The following is a 13,178-nucleotide window of genomic DNA, read 5'->3' as shown; positions in this document are numbered from 1 at the left end:
AGGTGGAGTCATTGCATGGAAGAGTGTTAAACAGAAGTGCGTGTCTGACTCAACCATGGAAGCTGAGTATGTGACAGCCTCTGAGGTAGCCAAAGAAGTTGTATGGCTCAGGAACTTCCTAATGGACTTAGATATGATTCCTGGTTTGCCCAAAATCATCACAATCTATTGTGATAATAGCGGTGCAGTTGCAAACTCGAAGGAACCACGAGCCCATAAGGCAAGTAAACATATAGAGCGCAAGTACCACCTGATACGAGACATCGTGAAGCGAGGAGAAGTTGTCATTGTCAAGATTGCATCAGCGGATAACTTGGCAGATCCTTTCACTAAGGTCCTTCCGGCGAAAGCGTTTGATCGACATGTGTAGGGGATGTGAATCAAATGTATGACAGCAGATATGGCAGCTTAGTCTTTTAGTATAAGTGGGAGATTGTTGGAGTGTATACTAAAAGCTCAGCTTTTGTAAACATTTATTTTGAAATAAAGAATTACATTGGTCAAAAATATCTACATTTATGCTAAGTGTAGTCGTTCAATTAACTTATATTGTAGATAACATGGTGTGTGGTGTCACACAGAAAATCATGTTATCGGTTCTTTATAAATTATAAACAGTAGCTCGCGACTAAGATGGAAAGGAACAAACCATTGGAATAGTCGTAGTGTAATTAAGTATAAATTTATCTTGACTGATAAATTACACAAGTACACTTTAAGTGTATTGAGTAGGACCATTTAAGGTAAGTTCTTTTTATACTGACTTAATAAAAGAACAAGACCTTAGTTATTATGGAAATGTGTACTCTTAATCCTAATATAATAACAAGCACATATATTTAGTATTTATTTCTTTGACTTATCAAATGGTGAGATTTAGCTCGATAAATCAATAGGCCGATAAGTTGGGAAATGATATTACTTATAGTGTGTGTTGTTAATTATAGAAGGAAACTGTGTCTTAGTAATCTAGGTTGATAATGTCCCCAAGAGGAGCTCATAAGGATTGTCATGTTAAACCCTGCAGGTGGACTTAGTTTGACATGACGATAAGAATGAGTGGTACTACTACTCTTGGACTAAGATATTGATTAAAGAGAGTTATCAGTAACTCATTTAATTAGTGGGCATTCGACATCTTAAACACAGGGAGACTAATACACTCATAATAAGAAGGAACCCAAAATGTAATTTGGGATTGGTGCGGTAGTTCAATAATAATTCTTTAGTGGAATGAATTATTATTGATGAAATTAAGTTGGGTGTTCGGGGCGAACACGGGAAGCTTAATTTCATCGGGAGACCAAAACCAATTTCTCCTCTCGGTCCCTATCGTAGCCTCTTGTATATAGAGAATTATACCCACCACATACCCACTTCTTACCCACCTTATACCCATCCTAATGGGGCCGGCCAAGCAAGCTTGGAACCCAAGCTTGGGCCGACCAAAGCAATTAGGATGAGTAAGATGGTGTGGCCGACCCTAGCTTGAACCCAAGCTTGGTGTGGCCGGCCACATCATATTAAAATGATTTTTTATTTGTTTAAAATCTTCCTTATGTGGAAGCAATGATTTAAAGAAGAGTTTAAAAAATTAAATATTTTCTTTTATAGTTTTTTACAAAAGATTAAGAGAAAGATTAGATATCTTTCCTTATTTGTACATTGAAAGGAGATTTTAATTTTAGAGAAAACTTTCCCTTTTTGAAATCATCCACATGTTTTAATAAGAGAGATTTTAATTTATAAAATTTCCTTTTATAACCAACCTTGAAGGAAAAAATTGTTTGAGAAATTTTTATTAAAATTTCCGGAAACAAATTAGGAAGTTTTAATTCTTGTGTTGTTAAAACTTGCCTTATTTGTAGCTTTAAGTGACCGACCATATGATTTAAGAAAAGGAATTTGATTTTAATTAATTAAATTTTCCTTTTCATGGCAAAGAAATTAAGAAAGGTTTTATTTAAATTTTTCTTATTTGCCAAGACCAAGGATTATAAAAGAGAGAGTAGAGGTGTCTTCATGTCTAAGAACTCTATTCTATTTTCCTCTCTTCTCTTCTTCCTTGGTGTGACCGGCCATATCCTCCTCTTCTATTCTTCTTTAGTGGTCGGTTCATCCATCTCTTGGAGCTCTTGTTGGTGGCTGGTTCTAGCTAGGAGAAGAAGGAGAGAAAGGAGACTTTGCTCTTGCATCCCTTGGAGCTTGAAGGTTAGTGGTCGGACCTCTACATCCTTGGAGGAGCTTTGGTGGCCGAAACTTGGTGAAGAAGAAAGAACGGCTTGGGTGGTTCTCATCTCGGAAGATCATTGCCCACATAACGTCCAAGATTAGAAGAGGAATACGGTAGAAGATCAAGAGGTTGTTTACTTGCAAAGAAAGGTATAACTAGTAATTATTTTCCGCATCATACTAATTTTTCTTTGTATGTATTCTAAACACAAGAGGCTAGTGATTCTAGATTTTCGGATTAGATATTCGATGTTGTGTTTCTTTTGTTTTGTTTTTCGATCTTGTGATTCGATTGCTCTTTTTGGTTAAACCTAGAGTTATATAAAGAAATTAAATATTAAATTTCTTTAAAAGACTTTGTCTAGGAAGTGGTGGTTGCGCCCATATCCAAGAAGGCTTAGTGTCTCGCCATGTTTAACCTGGAAGCCAATTTTATAAATTAATATTAATTGAATTTATAACATAGGTGGATTTGGATCAATAATGTTAAACATCGTTTGCGATCCAAGTCTAAACCATTAAGAACAGATAAGTTAAATTTGGAATCAATAATATTAAGTTTCGTTTGCGATTCTGAATTTAATTTCTAAATAACACAATAGGTTGTTAGGAAAGGTTCCACACTTGTTTAAAATTTTTGTACAGTGGAACCGGTACGATCTTCCTAGGACCAACCAACATCTACGTCTCCGATCAGCATAACTCTTCTGGCGGTCCTGCGCCTCGGACATCCTCCGTCCAATAGTGCGGACCAACTCTATCTTCTGCTGAGGTCTCTGAGGTCCTAACAGCTGGACCTCCCCAACCTCCTACCAGATGGTGGGTGTTCGACAAGGTCTACCATACAACGCTTCAAACGGTGCCATTTGGATAGCCGAATGATAACTGTTGTTGTATGCGAACTCTACCAATGGTAAGTGGTCCTCCCAACTGCCTCCAAAATCCATAATCACAAGATCTCAAGAAGTCCTATAGAGTCTGAATGGTCCGTTCTGACTGTCCATCTGTCTGCGGATGGAAAGCTGTACTGAAACGGAGCTGAGTGCCCAAGGCCTGCTGCAAACTCTACCAGAACCGGCACGTGAACCGTGGGTCTCTATCCGATATAATACTTAATGGAACACCATGCAATTTGATGATCTCCCGACAATACAGCTCTGCCAATTGATCCAGAGAATCGGTCTTTCGGATTGCTAAGAAGTGTGCGGATTTGGTTAATCGGTCAACGACTACCTAAATCGTGTCATGGCCTCGTCGTGTCCTAGGCAATCCCACCACAAAATCTATAGTGATGTGCTTCCACTCTGGAATTGGAATCCTCTGAAGTAATTCGGCAGGTCTCTAGTGCTCAACCTTCACCTGCTAACAGACAAGACATCTAGCTATAAATTCCGCGATGTCTTTCTTCATGCCGTTCCACCAGTAGAAACGCCTAAAATCTCGATACATGCGAGTTCCGCCTGAGTGGATCGTAAATCTAGAGGGATGTGCCTCCTAAAGTAGTTCCTCTAAGACCGGGTGAGATTGAGGTACGTATAACCTGCCTCGGAAATAAATAATGCCCTCGTCATCTCAGGTGAACTCTGTCTGCTGTCCGGAAGCTATCTGGCTGTCAATGGACTGTAAGTGCTGATCACCAGCCTGGGCCTCTCGGATCCTGGTCCTGATCGACGACTGAGCAACCATGGTAACCAGAATACCCTGCTCTGTCCGTCCCTGCTCCTCAAGGCCCAACTCGAAAAAACCCTGAATCAATTTCGTGACCACAACTCGGTGGTAAGCTAAAGTCCCTCTGGACTTCCGGCTAAGCGCATCGGCAATCACATTAGCTTTCCTTAGATGGTAGCTAATAGTACAGTCGTAATCCTTCAGGAACTCCATCCATCTCCTCTATCAGAGATTAAGTTCCTTCTGAGTGAAAAGGTATTTGAGACTCTTATGATCAGTGAGAATCTAAAATGTAAATACCATAAAGGTGATGTCGCCAAATCTTCAAAGAAAATATAATGTCGGCTAGCTCCAAATCATGTACTGGGTAGTTCTTCTCATGCTCTTTCAACTGATGAGATGCATAAAAGACTACCCTGTCGTGTTGCATCAAGATAGTGCCCAAACCCTGAAGACAAGCGTCGGTGTAAAGTACGAATCCGTCTTCTCCATAAGGTAAAACCAAAACTGGTGCCGACACTAATCTCCGTTTCAGCTCCTGGAAGCTGGTCTCGCAGGCTTCTGACCAAGTGAACTTTACGTCTTTCCTGGTTAGGCGTGTTAGTAGCATAGCTATACGAGAGAAACCCTCGATGAACTGTCTGTAATATCCGGCCAATCCCAGGAAACTACGGATCTCTTGAATTGATTTTGACTGCTCTCAGGTGGTGATAGCGTCGATCTTCTGAGGGTCTGCTGAAATACCTCAGCTAGACACCACATGTCCCAGAAACCAAACTGAGGTTAGCCAAAACGCACACTTGTTGAACTTCGCGTATAGACGATGTCGTCGAAGAGTCTCCAAGACTATGCGAATATGTTGTGTATGCTCCTCCTCGGAACGCGAGTAGATCAAAATGTTGTCAATGAAAACGACAATGAACTGATCTAGATACTCCAGAAAAATACGGTTCATTAAATCCATAAACACCGCTAGAGCATTGGTAAGCCCAAATGACATTACTAAAATTTCATAATGTCCGTATCTAGTACCGAATGTTGTCTTTTGAATATCAGATTCTTTAACTCTCAACTAATGATATTCGGACCGCAGATCAATCTTAGAATATACTGATTTACCTCTGAACTATCAAACAAATCCTCGATCCGTGGTAAGGGGTACTTATTCCTGACGGTCACTACATTCAGCTGTCTGTAATCAATGCACAACCTCAGCGTACCATCCTTTTTCTTGACAAATAATACCGAAGAACCCCACGGAGATACACTAGGGCGAATAAATCTCCTATCCAATAACTCCTGGAGTTGGACCTTTAGTTCATCCAACTCTTTCGGTGCCATACGGTAAGGAGGTTTCGATGATGGCACGGTCCCTGGAATCAGCTCAATAGCAAACTCTACGCTTCTGAGCCTGAATCGCAGAAATGATCGATATGCCATCATCCTTGATGCCAGTGAAATCCCACGAGGGTTGGTTCGGAGGTCAGAATGTGACCACCCTCGCCTAGCAATCAACCGTGGCTTGATATGCAGACAGTCAATCCACGCCAATGATAATGTCGAACTCGACCATTTCCAGTACTAATAAATCAACCATAATTATCATATTGTCAAAGTCTAGCGGGCAACCTCTGACCTCCTGAATGACGTCCAATATATCACCGGACGGTAGGAAGATAGTTAGTCACTGCGGTCTAGGAGTAGGTAGTATACCTATGTCCCTCATGAAAGCACGGGAAATAAAGGAATGCGAGCTATCAGTATCTATCAACATATCAGCGGATAATGCATAAAATAAAATCATACCGTGGAAAATGGATCCGTCGGCCCGCTGTGCATTCTCTCTGGTAACCGTGTGAATTCGTCTAATCTCTAGCCTACCATGCTCAGTGAATTAAATATCGGTGTTGAAACTTAACTTGGTAGGGGTCTACTACAACGTATTTCATTTGCTCCTAACCAAGATAGATTTTCAATCCACTGTCACAATGAGACATTTCAAGTGTCCGAGGTGTTAGTATTGGTCCCTAGCACAACTCTAAGTGGAGGAAGCCACTGAATTTTAGTGGTTGTACTAATCACCAACCCTAGACGTAGGAGGAGGAGGACTAGGCAAAGGAAGAGGAATCACATAACTCATGTAAGTGTGTTGTAGAGGAGGTAAGAAAGGGTAGGGAAAGCAAAGGAATGAATGGCGGAATCAAATACAAGAAGAAAATGATATTTTAGGAAGTCCAACCGATTATCCTTGTGGAATAGTACAGGTACAAGCCCGTACCAAACAGATCCAAATGAATGCATGGTCCATTATTCTAGATTTATATCATACTGTGGGAGTGGGTACGACGGGCACGGTCGAGGTAGGTACCTCTGAAATCGTCAGAGTCTAAGAGTTTGACGTGCTCGCAGTACCATGTGGAGTTTGTCCCTAATCGACAGGCTCGACCCCTGTAGACATCTCTGGTGACTCCGTCGCCAGGGATTCCATCGTCCTCTTATGTGAACGTCCTGCACCACGTCTTGGAGCGGGAACACGTGCATTTCGCCTCATATCTGTTAAATTATGTCCCAGATATTACTACAAGTATCAAAATTATAAAAATTAACATTTTACCTATTTGTCATCTGGAGATGTTCCGTCGCTGTCCCGTCCCCATTTATGATCTCGAAACTCCGAAACAAGAAAATCGACGAAAATCCGTACAAATACGAAAATACCTAGATTACTCGAATAACCTGGTCTCTGATACCAAAAGAATTGGTATCAGATTAACTAAAAAATCCAAAACACGAAAAACACGTATCGAAAACCTGCTCTGATATCAAAAATATTGGTATCAGATTAACTAAAAAAAATCCAAAGCACGAAAAACAAGCATCGTAAACCTGCTTTGATACAAAAAATATTAGTATCAGATTAACTTGAAAATCTAAAACACAAAAAACAGAACACGCCAACCTAGCTCTGATACCAAATAAATATTGTCACGCCCCATGTAGTCCCTGTCAAAAGAAATATCGACAACATCTCCCCTGTACGGGTGACAATATAAAACTTTACTACAAGACCCTCTGGGCCACACAAACCTCAGCCAACACGGCCGAAACAATAATAATAAACATAACTAAACAATCCACGCAGTTAATAATAAATCAACCTCTGGCTGGCTACACAACCACGCAGTTTATTTGAAAACCACCAACTTCACTACTACAACAGAAAAGGAAAAACACAAAAGAGAAACCATCGCAACGAAAAATAAGTAGTAAACCCAAAGCTCGATAAAAATTCCTCGAGTACAAATCATACACATCACATATATATAAAATGTAACAAGGAACCAAAAGACTAAAGAGTAGAAAACTGACGCGACGCGAAGTGAGGACTAGCGACTGGAACCTCCTGACGGCCTCAACCTAAAATAGATAATATCAACGGGGTGAGTCCAACACTCAGTGGATACCAAGTTGATATGCATAGTAAACTATAACTAATAGTAATAATCATGGAGTACAGTCTCCTAGACAAAAGCTGGAAATGCAAAACATAAAAGGCTGAAAAGAACTGTACTCACCAGGACCTGCTATCAGAATAGTAAGGTCGTCAAACCGAAAATATCATGTCTCTTGTATGCATGTCAATCATATGCATCCACCAAATATGCAGTAAACAAAGTGCAGCAAACACAAGCAATAAATGCAATCATGCATATGATGCAAATGACATGGTCACCCCTGACGCAGTCAGCCATCTCACACACGATGGTGAGATCGAGTGAGTAGGGCTATGCCAACTGTGCACTCTGCCGTCACTGCTCCTGATGAGTGACCGAGTGCACAGGATGCAGTCGGAGTACACTTATCCTCCTACCCCAAATCATAAGTGGGGGAGCGCAATGCTCTCATCTCCCTAAGACAGTTCAGAGGAGAGATCTCTGACGTACTATCACGTTGTGGCACGCTACCCATGAGTGGACCAGCGGAGCACTGATAGAGCAAACTGCCACACACCTTGCCTGATATACCACTAACCCATGAGTAGTTGTGTGTGCAGATCCATGTAACTGGCGATGAGCTCAACAATAATGGGGCTACCAATCGCTCAGCATGCAATCATACAAGATGGTACATGACACTAAGCATGAAGATCCTGCTCATATCTATGTCCATAAAATATGTACCCAAAGAAAATACATGGATTAAATAAGGAAATCTGGGTACACGTGTCAGATATGGTAAATGTCTAGTCCGATATATCATAAGGCATGGTATGCCACTACCAATACAACCATAAATAATCATGGGTAATAATAAATCATAAATACAAAACAGATGAAAACATGCAACAAGTATCATGTAGTGGCATACCGAAACAAAGACGAACATAATTATTACTAGAGGTTATAATCTACTAAGCATATCAACATGACATTATTAAAAGAGATAAGTTAAGGTACCCGCCTCAAAAAGTGGAGATCGTCTCCGAAATAGACCCCACGTCGAGACGCTCGTCTCGAATCAAAGCCTTGTAACAACATACATATAATTAAGCCATGCTCGCTAATATCCATAGCTTAATCCAAATTTCTGTTAACCAGGAAACCCTAATTTTATTCGTTGATCTCGATTAATTAAATAAACCGGATCTAACTCGAAGCTTAGATTAGATCCAACCTTTTAACCCTAATTAAATATAACTCAACGATCAACTAGGGTTAGCTTCCTTAACCCTAATTATTCCATTTAGCATTAAATCTATACTTAAATCAATTCTAGTGACAATCCATGTTTCACTCAACTACCAAAACTTAATTCAACCTAATTTAAATATCATACCTCAAACTCACAGCCAGGGATGTTACTGCCGGAGAAGGGTAGCTGCTGGAAACCAAGAGACAACACTATCAGATTGGAATACAGCAATCGGATACCCCTGGTGAGCAAAGGACAAAAATGCTGGGTCACATAACAATCTCAACATCCAATAAAACATGAAATATGATCCCTATTAACCTGATACTAACCAAATCTTACCCAATTGGTTGTTCCCTCTCCGACGGCTAGGCCTAACGGTAACAAGGAATAGGTTGCCGTCAGTAGATCAATACCAGAGCACTGAAGAAGAAAGCAACTGTCTGGAAAAACCACTCACGATCAACTCTAACCAACTAGGACTCGGACGTGGCTGCGACGATTGGTCGTGAGTCGATGGTGGCAACTCGTGGTCGCCGTGGTGCTGGTCGCGGCCTGCCCTGGCGAAGATCAGTGTAGCAAGCCCCTTTCCGGCGTCGGATATGGAGGGTAGGGCACAAGGTTGGAGGCTAGGGCACGCGACTGAGCAAAGGGTCGGCTGCGTCACCGATCTAGTCTCCAGCGAAGGGGAAGGTCGCCGTTAGTTGGCAACAGGAGCGGGCGACCGACGATCGGCTGAGAGGGGGCGACTTCGTGCGTGCGAGAGAGAGAGAGAGAGAGATCGTGAGAGGAAGGGCGTCGGCATCGGCTGTGATCGGAGGAAGATAAGGAGACGATGTCGATGGCTTAGGGTTCGACGACTATGGACCCAATCTAGGGCACGCCGGAGAGATCTGGTGGCCAGCGTTGCTCCGTTCGATGGCGGCGGACTGCAGAGAGGCTAGGGCAAAGCTCGGGAGAAGGGGAGAGGTGGTGAGTCTTTGTACTCGCGGGGAAGGGGAAGAATAACCGGCGTCTGGGAGAGGGAGGGGAGGAGACGAAGGGAAACTAGGACTCGAGGAGGAAGAAGGAGAAGAGAAGAGAAGTCGAGCACGGGCCGGCGACGACAGAAGAAAAAGAAAAGAAAAAGGAAAAGAAAAATAAAATTTTTCCTCGTTCAATGGGGTAGTCTAAACATGTTTTCCCGTGGCCCTGTAATTGATCCCCTTAAACTCGTCTTACGAGTTCCGAAAAATTTCCATAAAGTTTTTAAAAATTTCGAAAAAATTCGTTAAAGTTATTCGTCCATTTAACCTTAGTATTGGGTTATAGTATTTTACATAGGTAGTTTGGGCAGGTTAGTCTCTATTTAGTTTGTTATGAGTATATGATGTTCTCTATATAGTTATCCCACTCGGATGAGCGATCCGCTCGGATGGGCCTCCGGGCCGCTTGGCCCGTTGCCACCCGCTCGACCAACTTCGATGGTTTATCGATTTTCTACCTTTGACCGTCTTGACCTTGACCTCCACGTCAACCACATTTCTTACCTTTGACTCGTCTTTGGTCTGCCTCTTTTACCACCGCATCAATTTCTAATAAAATGTCCGAAATATTTTAACAATTTTGAAAGTATAAGCACATTATGAAAACGAACATAAATTTAAGGAGTAAAAATGAAATTTTTCATAATGTAAAGCTGGTCTTGTATTTGTTTGGCCACGAGAGATTCCATGAGATAAGATATTAAAATGGCAGGATATTATGAAGTGTGTACATGGAACTACTACTTTTCCACCACCACAGAAGAAGCTTCCATTTGACTGGGAAAATGAACCTTCTCCGATCAACTAGTTTGACCTTGCTTTTTTAACTCAGACAAATAGTAGGAGAAAAATGGTGGGAATACAAAAGTGGACGGCATTTTCGATCCAATTTAATTGTCAAACATTTTCACAAAAATTCGATACTCTATAGAATTTATGATCTAAATTCACCTATTGACGGTTGATTCAATTCATAACCCTAAAAGTCAACAGCAACATGACAAGCTAGAAATCTAAGTCAACAGAAGGCTTAAGAGTCCAATTGAAGGCCCCTCCAAGCGAAGGCCTTCTACAAATATCACATCTCCTTTCCAATTGAAGTCATCAGTGGAAGCTCCTCCGGCATGGCCACGCTCCTCCGGACCATCATCGGCCTTCCTGGCCCGAGCGGATTCGGTTCTGCTTCCACAGCCGAGCAAGTCACTGCCGGCGTCGATGCCTCCCGCCACACCGTCATCATCACTGGTACTTCCTCCACTGATCTTTTTATACTTTAAGTTACTTTACGGCATAAGTCAGTAACTATTTCTGGCAAAAATCTAGTTTTGATAACTTGGATCTCGTCTCATGCCATCCAGGTGGGAGCAGTGGTCTCGGAGCAGAGACAGCAAGAGTCATGGCTCTCCGAGGAGCCCATGTCATCATTGGAGCAAGGAACATGGACGCTGCCAAAGCTGTGCAGAAGCAAATTGTGCAGAACACTCCGGCTGCCAGAGTTGATGTCTCACAGCTAGAACTCAGCTCGCTCAATTCCGTTCGATCGTTCGCCGATCAATTCCTTTCGCAAGATCTACCACTCAACATCTTAATGTAGCTGCATGGTTCTTCTACTCATTGAGTAGTAATCCATTCCATGTCACATTTGTTTCCGGGGGTATCTAACTTTTCTGCTCTGGTTTGCTTTCAGAAACAATGCTGGTGTCATGTACTGTCCTTTCCAACTCTCCGAGGACGGAATTGAGATGCAATTCGCTACGAATCATCTAGGTATGTAGCTTCTTCACCTTCATCACAAGAGTTCCTAATGGATAGATTTGTGAATTGCCTTTTCATTTCAGGTCACTTCTTGCTGACAAATCTTCTGCTGGAGAGAATGAAAAGCACAGCAGAGACTACGGGAATTGAGGGTCGAATTATGAATCTATCATCGATAGCTCACATTGGTCCTTACCTAGAAGGAATTAAGTTCGACAAACTCAACGACAAGAATGCGTAAGGAAACTTTGTTATACTGAAAATATTACTTTCCAGTTTAGTTGATTGGTCTATCTTGTACCATTCACTTTCAGATACAACGATATATTTGCATATGGGCAATCCAAATTGGCAAACATATTGCACTCTAACGAACTCGCTAGGCGTTTAAAGGTACATAGTTTTGGGTATGGTTTTAAGTTGCTCGACTAGCAGTTTAGCATCCAATATGGCACTTCTTGCAAACAGGAGGAAGGTGCAAATATCACAGCAAACTCTATCCATCCTGGTCTGATCCGAACAAACTTGATGAGACACTCCGTCGCATTCATAAGTGTGTTCTTTAGTCCTTTTATTTGGCGATTTTAAAACAAGTATCTTCCAGTAATCTAAACTCAATTTGCCTTTGCCTGCAGCTATGCTAAGAGCTTTTACCAGTGTCTTATGGAAGAGTATACCTCAGGTTTGCAGACTTGCTAATTAATGGTTCTATACATAATTTATTTGACCATCAAATGAATTGAACACGATACAATTGCTACGATGATGATGCCTCTGTGGTGTCTTACCAACATTTGAGACCATCTCTTAGGTGTTTTGTTAACTAGCTAAGCTACAATGGATAAAACTTATATGAAAGTCCCTTTCAGTGAATATCTAGTGAAAAGAGCTTTTTCATATGCCTTGTGCATCATTAATTTTAAAGCAGATTGATTTTTACAAATACTTTTACACCTTATAAAATTGCAATACTTTTACACCTTTTAAAGCAGATTGATTCATATAAGTTTTATCTACTATTGAAATAAGATGTTAGTACCTATAGTTCAGCAAAAAATTAGCCTAAGCAATGTGTACCTTGCATAATCGACAGGGAGCAGCAACTTCATGCTATGTTGCACTACATCCAAATATGAAGGGAGTGACTGGGAAGTATTTTGCTGATTGCAATGAGGAGAAGCCATCAAGCCTGGCCAGAGACGAAGCATTAGCAAAAAAGCTTTGGGATTTCAGTGAAAAGCTAGTTAGTTAAATAAAACAGTCCCACCACTTGCTTCATGAAATTCTCTATACTGTATCAATCTTACTATTTGATATTGGAATTTGTCGAGATGGATGCTTAGCTTCCTAACAATGCCAGTATCATGTGGATTTAAAGCTTCTATGAATAATCTATGATAGCAGAAATAGCTTTACACCAAAGGATTTACTTTGCATCTTACTATTTTCAGAGGTATGCCAATTGTTGGTAGCTCTGTTTTTCCATAATCCACAGCCATGATAAATCAACTCTTTCAGAATGAGGATTATTTATCAAAATGGTTTAATATGCCATTAATGCTTTGAATAGGTTATGAACTTTTTTACTAACATCTAGATATGCTTCAATTAGATACTTTGTTAAATTTCTCTCATTGTCCAGCTCAAACAAAATAGAAGATAGCCTCACTAATAAAAGAATAAGATGTAACAGTCATAATAATTGTAAGATTTGGATGGTATGGTCAGTGTTCTGGACAAAAGTCAGAAGTTGATATTTGAAATGATAAAGGAATATAGTTCCAATTCCTCGACTCTCCCTCAAAC

At 41.0% G+C, this 13,178-nt stretch overlaps 1 protein-coding gene and 1 long non-coding RNA gene across 3 annotated transcripts; one reads left to right on the top strand and one right to left on the bottom strand.

Annotated features, from left to right (window-relative positions):
- Positions 1-7,147: 7,147 nt before the first annotated feature.
- On the bottom strand, positions 7,148-9,702 carry LOC122056662. 2 transcript variants are annotated; one of them, XR_006133348.1, is made up of 3 exons: positions 8,925-9,702; positions 8,737-8,833; positions 7,148-7,317 (listed from the first exon to the last, which is right to left on the bottom strand). It is a non-coding gene; the product is annotated as an uncharacterized LOC122056662 (long non-coding RNA). The 2 variants fall into 2 exon arrangements; XR_006133349.1 differs by having other exon boundaries at positions 8,935-9,702.
- A 1,000-nt stretch (positions 9,703-10,702) lies between these two features.
- Positions 10,703-12,787, top strand: LOC121968405 (short-chain dehydrogenase TIC 32 B, chloroplastic-like). The gene is made up of 8 exons (XM_042518792.1): positions 10,703-10,862; positions 10,976-11,207; positions 11,305-11,384; positions 11,456-11,609; positions 11,687-11,765; positions 11,841-11,925; positions 12,008-12,054; positions 12,466-12,787. Exons 1-8 carry the CDS (start codon positions 10,742-10,744, stop codon positions 12,622-12,624), a joined length of 957 nt encoding a protein of 318 aa, XP_042374726.1. The 5' UTR covers positions 10,703-10,741; the 3' UTR covers positions 12,625-12,787.
- The last annotated feature ends 391 nt before the right edge of the window (positions 12,788-13,178 follow it).

The sequence above is a fragment of the Zingiber officinale genome, chromosome 3B (genome assembly GCF_018446385.1).
Source record: "Zingiber officinale cultivar Zhangliang chromosome 3B, Zo_v1.1, whole genome shotgun sequence".
Lineage (NCBI taxonomy): Eukaryota > Viridiplantae > Streptophyta > Magnoliopsida > Zingiberales > Zingiberaceae > Zingiber > Zingiber officinale.
The sequence above is the reverse complement of the archived record's forward strand: the minus strand, read 5'-3'. Positions and strand labels throughout refer to the sequence as shown.